The sequence below is a fragment of the Schistocerca gregaria genome, chromosome 1, assembly GCF_023897955.1.
Source record: "Schistocerca gregaria isolate iqSchGreg1 chromosome 1, iqSchGreg1.2, whole genome shotgun sequence".
In the NCBI taxonomy this organism is placed as follows: Eukaryota; Metazoa; Arthropoda; class Insecta; order Orthoptera; family Acrididae; genus Schistocerca; species Schistocerca gregaria.
In genome coordinates, this window is record NC_064920.1 from 1,038,845,735 (window position 1) to 1,038,863,085 (window position 17,351).

The following is a 17,351-nucleotide window of genomic DNA, read 5'->3' on the forward strand; positions in this document are numbered from 1 at the left end:
TCCTCTCGACGCAGCAGATGACCGTGCGTCAGGCAAGAGTGACAAATGCGGAGCCTACACAGAACAACAGAATCCCTGCGAGAGGCCCACATGAAGAACCACACACAGTCGTGGTCTCCTTTACTCGTTGCAGCTTCTTGGGTGCAGACAGAGTGCACCATTAGTCTCCCCACATCCCAAAGATCCGACGGCGCAACACCGATTGGAGATCAGTTGCCGGGCGGCCGATCGCCAGAGTCAGTTTGCGAGTAGCCTCTTTGGCTAACTTGTCGGCGAGTTCGTAAGATTCTCAATGGAGAGACGTCTACAGACGTCAAAGTAACCTCTGGCGTACCACAGGGGAGTCTTATGGGATCATTGATTTTAACAATATATATAAATGACCTAGTACATGGTATCGAAAGTTCCATGCGGATTTTCGCGGATGATAATCTAGTATACAGAAACGTTGCAGCATTAGAAAATTGCACCGAAATGTAGGAAGATCTGCAACGGATAGGCAATTGGTGCAGGGAGTGGCAACTGACCCTCACATAGACAAATGTAATGTATTGCGAATACGTAGAAAGAAGGATCCTTTATTGTATGATTATACGATAGCGTAACAAACACTAGTAGTAGTTACTTCTGTAAAATATCTGGGAGTATGCGTACGGAACGATCTGAAGTGGAATGATCATTTAAAATTAATTGTTGGTAAGGCGGATACCAGGTTGAGATTCATTGGGAGAGTCTTCAGAAAATGTAGTCCATCAACAAAGGAGGTGGCTTACAAAACACTCGTTCGGCCTATACTTGAGTATTGCTCATCAGTGTGGAATCGGTATCAAGTCGGGCTGACAGAGGAGATAGAAAAGATCCAAAGAAGTGCGACGCGTTTCGTCACAGGGATATCTGGAAAGCGTGATAGCGTTACGGAGATGTTTAGCAAACTCAAGTGGCAGACTCTGCAAGAGAAGCGCTCTGCATCGAGGTGTTGCTTGCTGTCCAGGTTTCGAGAGGGTGCATTTCTGGATGAGGTATCGAATATATTGCTTCCCCCTACTTATACCTCCCGAGGAGATCACGAATGTAAAATTCGAGAGATTTGAGCCTGCACGGAGGCTTTCCGGCAGTCGTTCTTCCCGCGAACCATACGCGACTGGAACAGGAAAGGGAGGTAATGACAGTGGCACGTGAAGTGCCCTCCGCCACACACCGTTGAGTGGCTTGGGGAGTATAAATGTAGATGAACCATTCCGAGGTACTCACCGTCAGTCACATTCGGGGATGGTACTAACAAATCTCTTCTCTATATTTATATTCTTCTTAAAGAAAACAACAAAATTTTATTTATATTTCGACCTTAAATTATTGTTATTTTGAAAAGAATTCTTTGTAAATTCTGTAGATAAAACAAAAGACAACTCTAAAAAGATGGAAAATTGTAAGATGTACGACCTGTTTTAAACATCAGGTAACAGGTCTATAATTTGGCAATAAATAAATAAAAATAAAAAACCCTGTCTTTTGTTGCAAAACACTTCCCAAGTTACGCTCGGAAAGGGTGTGAGAGCATTGCACGTGAAAGGCAAAGTTCTGCGTTCGAGTCCCAGCCTTGCCTATTGTTTTCTGTAATTACAACATACACTCCGCTACAGTGTCAAAGATAAATTGTGTCACACCAACAAATGCTTCCTGTCTCCATAGCGTCATCTGCCATGGCGTAGTTGCTACAGTCACTGGCTGCCGACGTCATCGTATCACAACAATTGTCGCCACCCGAATTTTGTTTTCGAAGAAAATTTTTGATCTTCAAGAATATTTTCTTTTCCATTAGGCTGTTTCAGCTTTGCGAACAGACAGTTTCTACTTTAGAAACAGTTAATTTCAATACTGCAAACAGGAAGTTTCAACATTGTAAATAGACAGTTTCTACATTGCAAACAGTTTCATTTACATCCGCATCTACATGATTACTCTGCAATTCACACTTAAGTCACTGGCAGAGGGATCATCGAACCATTCTCATACTACTACTCTACCATTCCATTCTCGAATGGCTCGTGGGAAAAAGGAACATCTAAATCTTTCCGTTCGAGCTCTGATTTCTCTTATTTTATTATAATGATCATTTCTCCCTACTTTGGTGCGTGTGACCAAAATATTTTCGCATTCGGAAGAGAAAGTTGGTGATTGAAATTTCGTAAATAGATCTCGCCGCAAAGAAAACCGACTTTGTTTCAGTGACTGCCACCCTAACTCGCTTATCATATCAGTGACACTCTCACCCCCATTGCGCGATAACACGAAACGGGCTGCCCTTCTTTGCACTTTTTCGATGTCGCGCAGCAATATTCCAATAGAGGACGGACATGTGTAATGTAGGCTGCCTCTTTAGTGGATTTGTCGCATCTTCTAAGTATTCTGCCAACAAAGCGCAGTCTTTGTTTCGCCTTCCCAACAATATTATCTATGTGGTCTTTCCAATTGAAGTTGCTCGTAATTGTAATTCCTAGGTGTTTTGTCGAATTGACAACCCTTAGATTTATGGGATTTATTGTATACCTAAAACATTGCAAACAGACAGTTCTTCTAGAACAAACATTTTCAACTACTCGAATAGTAGTACAAAGAAAGGAAACAAATCTTTGAGTGATTATCGCGAGTCACATGTACAGAATTGGGTTCGATTCCCGAAACTGAAAGGGTTTTTCCCTGAGCAGGTTGGCTGGAATGGAGACGATGGGGACCAACTACAGAGCTATTTGGGTGATATGTAGCGGCGGCTTCGAGGTTCGTAAAGCTGCTAACATCCGGGAGAGCGGTGAGCTGATCACATGCCTCTTGTTGCCGCATCCCTTGACATGAAATGATCGTATGGCATTGTTGGCCGAAAGAATTCGTCCGGGGTTGTTCGGTCACGTGGTGCAACTTTCTCTATTAGATATCAATTCAGTGCCCTGAGAGTCTCCATTCTGAAGATGAGATGAAATAATATGAACACCAAGTTTCCGAGCGAAGCAAATGTGCGACCTGCCAGGATTCAAATTCAGGATCCCATGATGTAGACGCATCGACGCTAGTCAGTAGATGATCCGCCGCGGACAACTCATGCCTTATGCAGACACATTTGGTCCTCGAGCTCTCATCACATTTTTTTACCCCCCCCCCCCCCTCAACCCACCCCGAGTGTACCGTGACTGTTTTTCTCACAAGCGACTTCTTATCAAGCTGCAGGCCTATGGGGTATCGTCTCAGTTGTGCGACTGGATTCGTGATTTCATGTCTGGAAGGTCACAGTTCGTAGTAATAGACAGCAAATCATCGAGTAAAACTGAAGTGATATCAGGTGTTCCCCAGGGAAGCGTCCTGGGACTTCTGCTGTTCCTGATCTATATAAATGACTTGGGTGACAATCTGAGCAATTCTCTTAGGTTGTTCGCTGATGATGCTGTAATTTACCGTCTAGTAAGGTCATCTGAAGACCAGTATCAGTTGCAAAGCGATTTAGAAAAGATTGCTGTATGGTGTGGCAGGTGACGCTAAATAACGAAAAGTGCGAGGTGATCCACATGAGTTCCAAAAGAAATCCGTTGGAATTCGATTACTAGATAAATAGTACAATTCTCAAGGCTGTCAATTCAACTAAGTACCTGGGTGTTAAAATTACGAACAGTTCACTAATTTATGTAGGACAGCAGTGGGTAAAGAAACAACGGAAAAGACACATTTGAAATTCTGGGTGTTATTACATTAATGATGAATGAAACTGAGGAAAGGGTCGTAGATGACATAGCAATAGTAATGACGAAATCAGGATGGACATAAACTTCTTTACAACAGGCCAAAATAGAATAAATACTGGGTGTCTTAGGAGAAAGGGTCAATGTCCAGGGATATGGCAGATACAGTCATTCGAACCAAAAGACTAGTACAGATGGGCTCTACAATGCATATCTTAAGACCTGTTAGCACTTCTTCAAGACAAGAGATGTGTTTCACAGTGGCGAAGGTGAACAAGTGTTTTTGTGCTTCGAATGATAGTTCCTATCATATCCCAGAATACTACCCATTCGTCTTGGAAGACTATGTACAGTAACAAAATCAATAACCGAAGATGGCATTTTAGGAATCGGAACCTTAGGGAGAGAAAAAGAGTCAAGAAGTGACCAGTAAAAGCTTAGTATTACTTCGACCGAATGCCTAATTCTTATAAAATGAAAGAAGAATACTTTTGACAAGAATAGTAATTAATCAGTTAGGTGAATCATTGGATGGATTAAAGCTGAATATCATAAGAACCCTGGAGAAAATATCAATCATTGAAGACAAGTGCTGACGAATGGGGTAATTAGTTAAGCACCAAGGACAGTACGGAAAACGTGGTGTCCGAAGGACAGACGCCATCCATTAATATAACTGACTTGCCTCGATGGGTAATGAAGCCTTCTTCAGTGCGATTACAGAATTTTGTTTGATCTCCTGTGGAAATCTCAAAGTAGCTAGCATGGCGGACATGGACGGAGAAGCCCGGTCCGGAACACATTTTCACTCGTCATTTTGGTGAGGAGGGTAAGTATGGTGTTGAAATGACTGAATAACCAACTCAGAGGGAAAAGTTGAGTTTAATGTCTTATCGTCGTCTAGGTCATTATAGACGGCATTCTACCTCCCTTATACACTGGCCTTGTTTAATGAATCATGCTAACTTTAATAGAGCTATAAATAAATAAGTTAATTAATTAATAAAAAATTGTATCGGTTGTGCTGCCTTGAATTTGAAACAGATCTGTTTATTAACGATGTTGTCTTAATCGCTGTACTAATGCAGTGTATTACTTATATTTTAAATATTAAGGTAAACACAAAACTAGAGCCGATCATAGTGCAGTAGTTGGAACTTCCGGGGTGGCGCTGGAATGTGCTAAAGACTGCTTAATCAGTCTGATACGTTCGCTGACCCGAACAGCATTCGAAGAAGAGACGTCGTGGTTGTATAAGACCCTGAGTTGAAGCAGACCAGAGAGTACGCGAGGCGGCGGCGGCGGCGGCAGCGGCAGTGGCTGCGATGGCGGCGGGGAACCCCCGAGAACAGGGCAGCCAGAAGAAGAGCGCTAATCCCCGGGTTGACCCCGGCCCTCGCCATGAATAATGAAGCAACTTTTAGCTCCGGCTCGAGAGATTTGAGGTTCTAAGGGTATGTGTGCGCCACGGGCCGCGGAAGGCGAGGCCCCCCGGGCCCGCTATAGGGAGATTTTCTTGCTCCTAATCCCATCCTAATGAACCTGAAGATCCGCCGGGGCGCCCTCAAGGTGCAGGGGGGACCAGCCGGTGGGGTGGGGTAGGGCGGGACGGACAGGTGGCGCCGCGCAGCGGTTTCTGTGGGCACTAGTCTACCTCCGGCGCCGTTTCTTAGCAGAAGGTACCTGAGAAAAGCTGCCGCTTTTGTCTAAGCAAGTGTTTAAGGGTCGAAAATTAAGACACTAAAAGAGTATATACGAGCTTTAAATTACTGCAGTATAATTCTAACATAAAATTTCTCGTAGCATTATCGTAAAAGTTGGTAGACATTTCTACAGCAACAGTCAATACAACGGGAAGGGGAAGTGAGCCGAATGAGCATCACGCTAAACACACGTCGGCTCAGTGGGAAGTATCTGTCTATAACTAAAAATAAAACCATCTGTGTACAGTTGGTAAGCGTACCTCCAGCCGTGATTTGAAGAATGTATCCCATTACAGACTTATTCCAAATTCAACGAGTTTCCTCACTATCAGATCCACAAATTAGTTTACATTCAGTCCTCACCTCATCCGCTGTTCAAAACGAAGAAAAAGCGATAGCCAGGGGAGGTATGGATGGATGGTTGGAGATGGAGGGAGGGAAGGAGGGAGGGAGACAGGGAGAGACAGGACAGAGAGAGTGTTTTGCAATGATGTCAAAACCTCTTCGTTTATATGCAAAATGAATTCAGTAATACACGCGTAGCATTATAGTGGTTACATGTGAGAAAGTTACGTATGAGGACGATCATATGTGTGTGTTCTGCAGAAGATAAACACGTGTTGCATAAATTTGCTAAAACTATTACATCAACATTTATTAGTGTATTGAATGAAAAACTAAAGGCAAGATTAAGACATGGAAGCACGAACAACTACTATGTCCTCGAGACTTGAATGTTGGCAAGCCCTTGATGCTGAAAAGTTGAAGACCTTCAAAACAATGAATCAAGTAGTAGCCAAGCACCAATTCTAACACTAATCTGACTGGTTTCTCACAAGTATCTACCTCGTATATTCATATACGTAACACAACCCTAATGTAATGGCTTCCTGCTTAGCGTGACGCGTGTTTATTGCAAGAGACGTTAAGCACTCGTCGAAAGCAAAATTCGAAGCGATTTACGTTAAAAACACTGGCGCAGAAAGAATTGAGGAAATTATTTAGAAATATGTCTTTGAGTTCCACTTAAAGAATGATATTACGAGATTAAGTATTTTTCTTACATTTAGAGTAACATATATATTTGTGCGCGCGCGTTACTGATGGTTTTATCTGGCGCAGAAACGAAGAACCTTAGCCATTCTCATTACACTGACAATAGCAGATTATACAGCTGGGTACGTCAGCAGCCTCATGAAATAATAAAAAACCTTTCAAAATTTGAAGTGTAGCCTAATTACAATTGAGTATCTGCTAAGACGTGAAAAGACCAATTTCTATTCTAAGCCAATTGACAAACACTACGAGGAGCGTTAATTGTAAACAACTCTGCATTCTTACAACGTATAGTCTTTACTAAAGTAGTCTATTGTTCATTATGTGCGAACGATTACTGCAACCACAGTAATAACCTGTGCAGTGATATATAGCTGCAAGCTGCAGAAAGGCGCCAAAGCCCCCTCCGCCTGCGGGACAGACACGCAGCGAAGTTTCTCTTTACTGGAAATCCGATGCAAGCAATTCGGGACAAGCGGCCGCGCTTTGCCGGATCCGCGTGTCGATAAATCGGGCGATAGCTCTCTACGGATTATCCGCCCGCCGAGCGACACCTTGCTGGCTTCCCCAATCCTACAGCGCTCCGCGCTTACCAGTGAAGCGGCGTCTGGCGGCTTCAGCGACGTATCTCTCGACAACACTTCGGGGTACCTGTCACTGAGCAAAAGTACTACTATAAAAACAGATTCCAAAAAGCATTATGCATCTGTCAATTTGTATTTATAAGTCCAGTACCGAAAAAGAGCCGCGTGGGTTTGCCGCGTGGTCTAGGACGCCTTATCACGGTCCGTGCGGCTGCCCCCGTCGAAGGTTGGAATCCTGCCTCGAGCATGGGTGTGAGTGTTGTCCATAGCGTAAGTTAGCTTAAGTTAGATTAAGTAGTGTATAGGAGTAAGGACTGATGACTTCAGAAGTTTGGTGCTATAAGACCTTACCACAGATTTCCAAAATTTCCGAAAACGAAAGCACATAGGCAATGATACAGAAAAACTGCAAGTGAGGTCTGATGCGATGTGGTTAAGAGCCACTCAAGTCGCAGACAGGCTGAAAACGTCTTTCTCAGCAAACAGTCCACATAGAGCTCTCATTAATGTAATCGTCACCAGTTAAGGGTGCTTCTTATGGGTGGAGAAAAAGAAACGAAGACATTTTGGGAACCGATATAGGCCAGAATATTGTACCTGTCCAAGAACCCACTGAATAAGGCATTTAACCTTAGGTTACGACAGGAAATGATCTCACATCAAGCTAAGCCTAAAAATCTGTGTGGCATGAACGTTAAGGAGGGCTCTGAGCCCTATGGGACTTAACTTCTGAGGTAATCAGTCCCGTAGAACTTAGAACTACTTAAACCTAACTAACCTGTGGACATCACACACATCCACGCCCGAGGCAGGATTCGAACGTGCGACCGTAGCAGTCGCGCGGTTCCAGACTGAAGCGCCTAGAACCGCTAGGCCACGCCGGCGGGCCGCAGATATTTATCGTACATCGTAGATATGCAGTATGCATTATCGAAGGTGTGCGATAACCTTAAGTAAACAGAAAAACGAGGGAACGTCAAACTTCTCTCAATACGAGGTAGATTTTCTGCTGGAAATTATATATATATACATTTAAAAAAACAGGTAAAGTCACTATGGCCAACAATGTAAAGCCATGGAGAAATTGACTTTAATTCTCTCGTAATACAGATGCCTTATGAATGGCTCTACAAGCTGCCGCTGTGTCTGCTTTAAACAGATCACCAACCACTATTTGAAGAGTTCCTGTGGCGCAAAATCTTAAGATTAACAGCAACAGTCACATTCTGTCATTGATTGGTTGTTTTCATCAGATAGTCTCTGAGCCTTAATTCCAACTGCTCTACAGTGCTTTTCTCCAAGCGAAACCTCAGATTAAATGACTTGTTATTTAACTCCAAAAGTGGGTTCACTCTTTCACTCAGCGTGCAGGGAGGTCGTTGGGGCTCGTTATAGGATCGTCCCCAGTGGAAACACCTGAAGTAAAGTAAACGATAGGAGACAATGTAATTCACATCGCCTAGGGTTGTTGCACACAGAATTTTGTCCAGCGCTGGTCTAGAGCGCTCGGAAAACGGAGAGTATGGTATGTTTTCAGTGGTATGCTATGGGATGCTAAAGCTTTTATAATTATCTCTACGACCAATGAAGTAAAGAAAAATAGTAAAAAGTGGAAAAAATTCAAGAACTGACGTGGGTTCGAATATACACGGATGTGCACAACGGGAATTCTGAGCCACCGAAATGAATTAAACACGCCTATGTCGTTAGTTTAATTCAAGATACTTGCTTATGATCTATTTATCAACGCACGTCCAATTGTCATAGCAGTTTAAGGAAATGTTGGATAGTTAAAAATTTAATGCGAATTGCATAGTTGCTGCTACTCGAGCCGAAAGAGAAAATTGTTGGCTGCCGTCAAAATTCCCAAACTTAATTGTTCACAGCAAAAATTTCGAATTTTACTTTCTTACTCTGCTGCTAAGTGTCTACAAAATGCCTTTGAACTCATCACATAGATTACCGGTCGTCTCCCAAGAGCTGTTATGAGACTGACCATTAAGTACACACGGTGGCCAGTAATGTTTTTAACCTAACCTTTCAGATCGAAAAGAAAAAAAAAATTCGATCTGCGGCGTGGGAATCGGATAATACAGATTTACTTGCCATTATTTGTGTTAATAACAACTTTTTTATTATTTTAGCAACTATCTGCTAAAAACAAAAGCGAAGAATCATAGTGCCACAACACTATGAACTGACGACTAGAGTGGAGCCTGACTTTGAACCGCAAATTTTTGCCACTCAGATACAAACATCAAAAATAGTTTTGCTAAACCTCGTTTCCGAGAGTTCCGGAACTTGTACAGAAAATTGGAAGAGAGATCAACATGAACATCATTTCCGCCCCTTTTATTGCTCATGAGAACCACACATTGCATATTGTACCAACGCAGAGCGAGACCTTCAGAGGTGGTGGTCCAGACTGCTGTACACACCGGTACCTATAATACCCAGTAGCACGTCCTCTTGCATTGATGCATGCCTGAAATCGTCGTGGCATATTATCCAAAAGTTCATCAAGGCACTATTGGCCCAGATTGTTCCACTCCTCTGCTGTACGCGGTACAAAATGGTATAAAACGTGTCATATCGTAGCGCATTTAACGTTTTCTTAAGGGCAATAAAAGAGCACTATACTACATCCTCCGTACTACACTGCTGGCACTACACAACATGGCAGAAACTTCCACCAGGCTTTCGCAAAAACCGAAACCCTTCTATCGCATTACCACATGGTAGAGCGGCATTCGTCACTACAAACTATTCGTTTCCAGTCATCCACTGTCCAGCTGCCTTGCTCCTTATACCACCACAAGCGTCACTTAGTAATGACTACAGAAATGCGTGGCGTTGAAGGCTGACTTTGCTCCCGACCCCAGCGTCAAGTAGCACAACACTCTTCTCGATTTTTGGATCTTGCGGAAAAATGAGCTGCCATTCCTCCACAGACACTCAGACACCTCACTGATAATGTCGCTAGCAGATTTCAGGTCGCCATGAAGGCAAAGGGCGGACGCACTCCTTATTAATATCCACTGACAGTATCGCCATCAACTCTACAGTTACAACTGCAGTAACTCATTTCTTCTTGACCTTCAGATTCTCAACTGAGACAACAGCCGGGACACCTACTTCGCCAAAGCCACACCCGAAAGCTGCCCAATAGACAGGTGCTCCGTGCCCGCACGGCCCCCCGACTTCACCGCCCTGGAGCGCCTTGGGCTGCCGTAGTTGTCGCAGCCTCGCGCCGGTGCCCGGCTGGTTACCGAACGCCGGGGGCGCGCCGAGTTGCGTTCTGTTCTGTTCCTGCGGCAGCGCGTCACGCTCTGGTAGCGCTCGTAATTCCCAGATAGGAATCTCGCTGACGTTCGCCGAGCTTCCGCCCCGTTATAATCGCCCGCACGGTACGGATCTCACGCACTGCGTTAACAGCTCTCAGCCGGTTTAATAATTTCGTTTCGACAGAAGTTCAGCGGCACGACATCATGATCTGCAGCGTCCCACGTCAATAACGCCCGCCACGAAACTGCGCAGCTTCTCGGGTTTCTCCCAGTCTCTAACTATGTAGCTGTGCTAGGGTCGACACCTGGAGGATAAATAATTAATTTCCCGCCTGTGATATCTCTGAATGTCTATTACTTACGTGATACTAGGGTGAGAACATACTGCTTAGCAGAAAAAAAGATTACATTTTAACGACTCTTCGACGAAGGCCTTAGAGTCGCGTTGGGGAGGAGAGAGAAGGAAATGGGCCGTTTCCTTTTCAGACCCCTCTAACATTAAGGACAGACAGTTTAAACCTACACCGGTATTTGAGTTGTGAAGAACAGTTTTTTTTTCGGTATATGTTTCGCCTTGTTACAAGTGTTTTATTTCTTACTAATGACCGAGTAAAAAACGGAAATATAAGTTAACCATACGAACAGAACTAGAATTTTTCATTTTTATAAGCCTTTTTCGAAAACTGAGTAATTTTTATTTATAAGATTTGCATTGGTTTCAAATATTGCGTTATTAAAGAAAATGGAAAAATCAGTCAGTAATATTTCAATAATGCGTAATCCTAGTGAAAAACAGAGCGCAAGTGTTTTCCTTAAATATGAATGACGTGTCGTTTACGATGTTCTAAAATATAAATTAAGTGATACATGTGAATGACTGTATTACATATATTTAAGACACGTATTATCATGGCTAAAAACTGCGTTTCATTAAATTATCTCTGATAGCGCTCCTAAAGTGTGCTAGCTATGTGTTAACAGTACAAATCCGAAAATTGTGCAAGTTTCCACTATAAGTGTCAACTTTTTTCCGAAGTATTAGATGTTACACATTAAGATTTTTTATAGATTACTGACTTCTGACGAAGCCTACTTTATGTCAAGGTTAAAGTTCCCGTTGAAAGGATAACAGCTATTTGACTTCCCTGGCTTGTTACCAACTTTGCGTTTCAGTACGTATCTGATATGCCAAAGAATTTTAGTCTGCAGCATTTCAATGAGGGAAAAGAAAAAGTGCGACCTATTCGAAGCTACGCTCCGTTTATAGAACCTAGTACATTTATGGATACTAGATAAATTCTGTAATTTCTGTGTTGCAACTCAAAATACTCCGCTCAGCTGCATGCCAAGAAAATGAGAGTCGTTATACGGAAGCGCACACAGATCGTGCAACAGAAGATAAAATCAAACGGAAGTCAGCACTCACTAGCACTGAGTGCTAACTCTATGATTAACACCTGGTCTAGAAGTCTTGACGAGACGTTCACGTTTGAAACTTAATGGAACTGCCGCCTGTAACGATTCATATCAAGCCATTAATGCAGCGTGCGTGTCGAGAACCGTTCCCAGGCTTGGAAGCGGTACTTGCGTTTGTAGAGCGGAAATCTCTCCAGTTTATGATTTCTCAACCTGATTTGATCCACAGGAAATTACCGGACTTACTTCAAGAATGGTTCTTGAATCTAAGTCTGAGACCGAGCGCAGCAATGCTCTTTCGTTCAGAAAGAGCGGGGTTCAGATCCCCGTCCAGAGTTCATATTTGGGATTTCCGTGTCTTCCCTAAATTGTGTGAGACTAATACTGAGTTGATGCCCGCCCGGCTAGCCGCTCGGTCTAACGCGCTGCTTCCCGAGCGGGAAGGCGCGCCGGGCCCCGTCACGAATCCGCCCGGCGGATTAGAGTCGAGATCCGGTGTGGCGGCCAGCCTGTGGATGGTTTTTAAGGCGGTTTTCCAACTGCCTCGGCGAATGCAGGATGGTTTCCCTTATGCCGCCTCAGTGACGCTATATCGGCGATTTCTGAGCAGACACTGTCTCCTCGTACGCGTACACCATAATTACTGCATTACTCTACCACGCAAACATTTGGGGTACACTCGTCTCGGGGGGAGTCCACTGGAGGCCGAACCACACCATAACACTGGGTTCGGTGGACTGCTGTGGCTTGTTGTGGGGTTGTGAACCACTGAAGGCTACTGCGGGACGATGCCTCGCCGTCGTTTCTAGGTCTCCGGTTCAAGTACACAATACACAAATACAATACTGAGTTGATGTCTCATAAAGGACGCGGCCATTCCGCTTCCTCGTCTTTGTCCCGTCTTCGCCCGTGGTGAGTCTTTAATAGGACTGAAATCCTATTTCACTTCCTTTCTTTCTCTCTCCCTCCATGTTCAAACTAGAGAAGACCACACGTATGCAGAACTCATCCCTTCAGAAAGTCAGTCGCTTCTGCCCAGCTCTCGACCGCAGACAGCACCTTTAAATAGCTGTTACTGCCGTCTAGCTGCCTACCCACGTTTAACACCCACTCTGTCTCTCGAATAATGCTGCTTACAAAGTACGCTCCTGAGCAGTCTTACCACTATGTTTCATTATCCTGGTAACAGTTCGAGTTCACCTAGTGACTAGTAGACATCGATACAGTAATATCACGACCAGTCCCTTGCACTGTTACATGCTGCATGATCTGAATTAACGACCCGAATCAATAGACTACCGAGAGAAACAGAGCGAAGGAGATGCTTCTAACTCTTCCTATTCTATGTCATTAGCTAGACGTTTGTGAGTGGAGCACATCGCCAACGAACCAAAATTGTTTCTTTCCTTTTTGTCAAAATCCATTTGGACTCCATTAACATCGATATTAATTTTGCATAATTATAAGATCACGTTGATTCCGCTCGATGTTGCTCTGTCGATCACAGCTACAGTAATTTTCAAGACCACAACGTATTTTTCTCACCTGTTACCTGTACCGTCACTGGTAAGCGCTAACAGTGTCTTGCGCAATCACGTCATTACAGCTCTCCAACATCGTGGATGTGTGGATGGGATAATTTTTATGCAAGATGGCGCACCTCCGCCCAACGCAAATCCAGTTAAGCAGTTGCTGAAGCGCCGTTTCGGAAATTCTAGAATTATCAGCCACCATTTCACTACGGCCTAGCCGTCCTGATCACCTGATCTTCGTCTGTGTGACTTTTGCCTGTGGTGCTATCTGAAAGAAGTCGTATTCAGTATTCCGATTGCAAATTTAGCTGCATTGAAGACGCGCACTACGCAATATATTCTGAACGTGATCCTGGAAACACTTCGATCAGTTGTGGAACATGCTGTTTCTAGATTGCAACTTGTTGCGGAAAACCGTGGACAGCATATTGAACATGTTTTGCGCCAGTCATAAGGAAATTAATAATCCTATTTGATTTTCATTGATACTTATTACGCGGGTTGTGGCCTGAGAACAATTAAAAACCGATGGGTAAATACGTTTTATGCAATTTTGATCCTCAGGACAACTAAAAACCGATTTTTCCCATCCCATGTGATATGACCTTGCCGTGGTGGATGGGCTTTCGTAACTAACAGTATCACACCTGTACACCCATGCACACTGAGTAGTACAGTTTGCTTAACGTCAAACGTACACCTTAGGCATTTTTGTACGATTCATTTGTCATTTGTAGTCGACCACTATAAAATTATGATGATTACAGCGCCATCTATTGTTACATTTTGTAACTATCTATTTTTCTTCTTTCGTGCGTTTTTCCTCGTCTCCGATAATATTCCGTTGCAATTTGATGTCATTCTGACCAGTGGTGTTATTTGTACAGCGGTTTGGAAGTTTAATTACAGTCGCCCTGGAAGACTCTCCAGAAGTTGCAAACAGTGTGAAACAAGCCTCTTACGACAAAATTACTTTTTTTCAATGCTCCTTGATTCAGGAATTATGTCTTAGGCACCACTTTTTTCTGTTACGGTCATCACTTGTGTGTGGTTTTGGAATTCCCCCCTCTCCCTGAATCTATCAGTTTATGGAGGCCCCTTCGTATTGTTTTGGTGCTGACAGGGTTGGCGATTGCGAAATTCAGTTCTGAAATGACTTTGGAAGCTGTTGTCCTCTTATTTTTCATCACAGTCCTATTCAGTCACCGTCGGTCACGACCACTCATCACACTTTCGTCGACGTTGTGACTTAGCAGACAGTGGTTTTCCGGTTTCCCTGTATGCGGTATAAATTTCCTATATGACGACTCTTGAAACGCCAGACTCTTCGACTTAGTAACGGAAGAATCCACCATATTAGCAAGTTCGAATTCACTTAGTTCCGAGATAATGCAATCGCAAATTTCACAGAACATTATTCAAACGAAATGACAACTTCAGAGACTTGGCTGGTCACATACAGATATGATTTTATGCATACAGACTGAAGGTGAGAGTCCAAATTTCTACCAAAGCCGGGAATCGAATCCGTATCTCCTTCTTACAAGGCAGGTGCTTTAGCCACTAAGCAACATTGGCGCAGCGGTTCACACTACCGCAGGGATTACCCTGGCATGCGTCACTCCTCTATCCAAATTCTGACTGTCGCCCCAGTCTACTTTAAACTCCCCCTCACACACGAACAGAATTGCCGAGGCTCTTCATGTTCTGTCTGGAATAGCACCTCAGTGTCGAACCTGAAAGGAGGATCCAGCCTGAAACCTAGGTGCAGGTGCTTATACAAATCAAATGACAAATTCAGAGACTTTGCTGGTCTCATACGGATATGATTTTATGTATATAGACTGAAGCGACGAGTGAAAATTTATACCAATGCTGGCTTAGTGGCTAAGTACCTGCCTAGAAAGTAGGAGACACGGGTTCGATTCCCCGACTTGGTACAAATTTTCACTCACTGCTTCAGAAATATTCTTAGAAATACGTAAGAGACGTACACCAACTGTCAGTTTTCTGAATTTTTATCGGACATAGGGTCATTAAACTTCATATATGGTAAGAGTTACATACGGACAAAACATCGGCCTTTTGGAAAGATCCTAGCGAGTGCCGTATTTTTAGGATCAACTACAGAAAAGTATTTAAGGGATTTCAGTATTTTTCGACATCTGACGTGATAAGTTTGAAACTGTTTCACGGATGGAAAAATTCCACCCGTTTCAAAACAAGAAAACTGTGTCCCTGATAAAAATGGGGAACATTTTTGATATGCTGAGAGCCACTACGGAGATATATAATACACTTGAATTTCAGATGTTCCAACAGTTCTTTGTTGGAGACAAACATCTGAAGGATTTTTTTATCGTCGCACTTGCTTGCAGACAGCACTCGTCGCAACTTTGGGCTTTAGACGTCGGGTGCCGATTGATTTAGGTCAAAATAGTGCTGCAGCTTTCAGACGATTACGTCCTCGTTTTTCAAATACTCAAAGCTGCAGAGAACCAACTACACAAAATATATGACTACTATAGTTAGCAGCATAATGTTGTTGACGTTCTTAAATTTTAGGAAAACGAACATTTCAAAATTTTAATTAAGTCGCTATTTGCTTACATTTGCATACTACGAACATTTCAAAATTTTAATTAAGTCGCTATTTGCTTACATTTGCATACTACTCTATACTAGCCTTGATTTTCTAGCCATACGAAATAGCAATCACACATATTCTTCTTTTGGACTTGCAGCCCCTGCATTTGCCGTGATTGCAGTAAAACGTATTAGATATAAGGACCGCATGTTATGCAAAACACTTTCTTCATGTTACCCGAATATGTTTCAGAACATCTGTGCCGTCATCAGTTGGTTTTCGTTCTTCAAGACACAGTCTTGAGTCAAGGAAACTCACTGATCATGACTCAGAAGTGCTGAAACATTTTTGGTCAACCTGAAAAAACAGTGCTCTGCATAACAGCCGGATCTTATATCCTATACGAATAATCACACAACCAAAAAAATGTTCGTTTACTTATCTTCAATTAAGTAAAACATAACTGCACCACAAGTGCAGTTGCTTCGTAGGTCTGTATGAGAGTTGTACTGTTGGCGTTTACTGATAGTGCAACACTAAACATCATACAAATGACCTTCCTGCCATCAAAAGGTTTAGTTACTCACTACCTTGTTTCAGTTGAAGTTTCCTCTCCAATTACAATGTTTTCCTACCATAATCTGTCCCGTGATATAATATTTTCCGATAAACTCTGAACGATTAATATTGTTCCTTTCTCTCCATCATTCACGTATCTTCTTTTTTTACGTCCATTGTCAATAAAATACAAACAAACGCCTTCGACGTGTTGGCTTCTTGAAATCGCATTGTCAAATGGAAGTACCCATGTAACTAATGAAAGTGTGGTGGTGGCGTCAGTGTATTGAAGGACTAACAATGAAGTTTTGTAAATACATATTGAACGTTTGGGGGCTTGTTATTTACAAGCGGAATCGGGAAATATGTGGACACGACGACTTGGAAGCGGAGATCTGCGGACATCACCAGCTCGAGGAATGCGTTCCCTCGCCCTTAGGGATTGCTGCCGTGACTACATAGGAAGGTAGTGTTCTCTGACCGCCTTGTCCTCATTCTTGTGCTGTGGGAGCGCAGTGATTGTTCAGCGTTGTACTCACCGGAGGCGTGCTTGCCGTTGTCGTGCTCCGAGTCGCGGTCCCTGTCGAGCTGCGGGCTGGGGGTGGGCGACCTGGAGGAGGAGGGGGCGGGCGGCTGGTGCGGGGGCGGTGGGGGCGGCGGCGGCGGCGCCGACAGCTCGAGCCGGCCCATCGGCAGAGACGGCGGCCGCGGGGGCGGCAGCAGCGGCGGTGGCGCCGGCGGAGTCTTGCAGCCGCGCGTCAGCGCCATCGCCTGCGTCTGCAACAGGACGCCGAGGACCTCTTCAGGAGGTGCTAAAAGCCTTATCTCTTCGGGTCCTTGGGGTTACTCTGACAACGTGTACCCCATTCTTGTCAGAGTGCTGAACGTCTCGAGCTACAAAAATAC

At 43.7% G+C, this 17,351-nt stretch overlaps 1 protein-coding gene across 3 annotated transcripts in view; it reads right to left on the reverse strand.

Annotated features, from left to right (window-relative positions):
* The window catches only part of LOC126279690 (ras guanine nucleotide exchange factor P), a 564,449-nt gene that overhangs the window by 266,321 nt on the left and 280,777 nt on the right, over positions 1 to 17,351 (reverse strand). For all 3 annotated transcript variants that reach the window (XM_049979700.1, XM_049979701.1, XM_049979699.1), the window contains one exon: positions 16,985 to 17,222. In XM_049979700.1, coding sequence (XP_049835657.1) covers positions 16,985 to 17,222 — 238 coding nt within the window. The remainder of the gene's footprint in view (positions 1 to 16,984; positions 17,223 to 17,351) is intronic.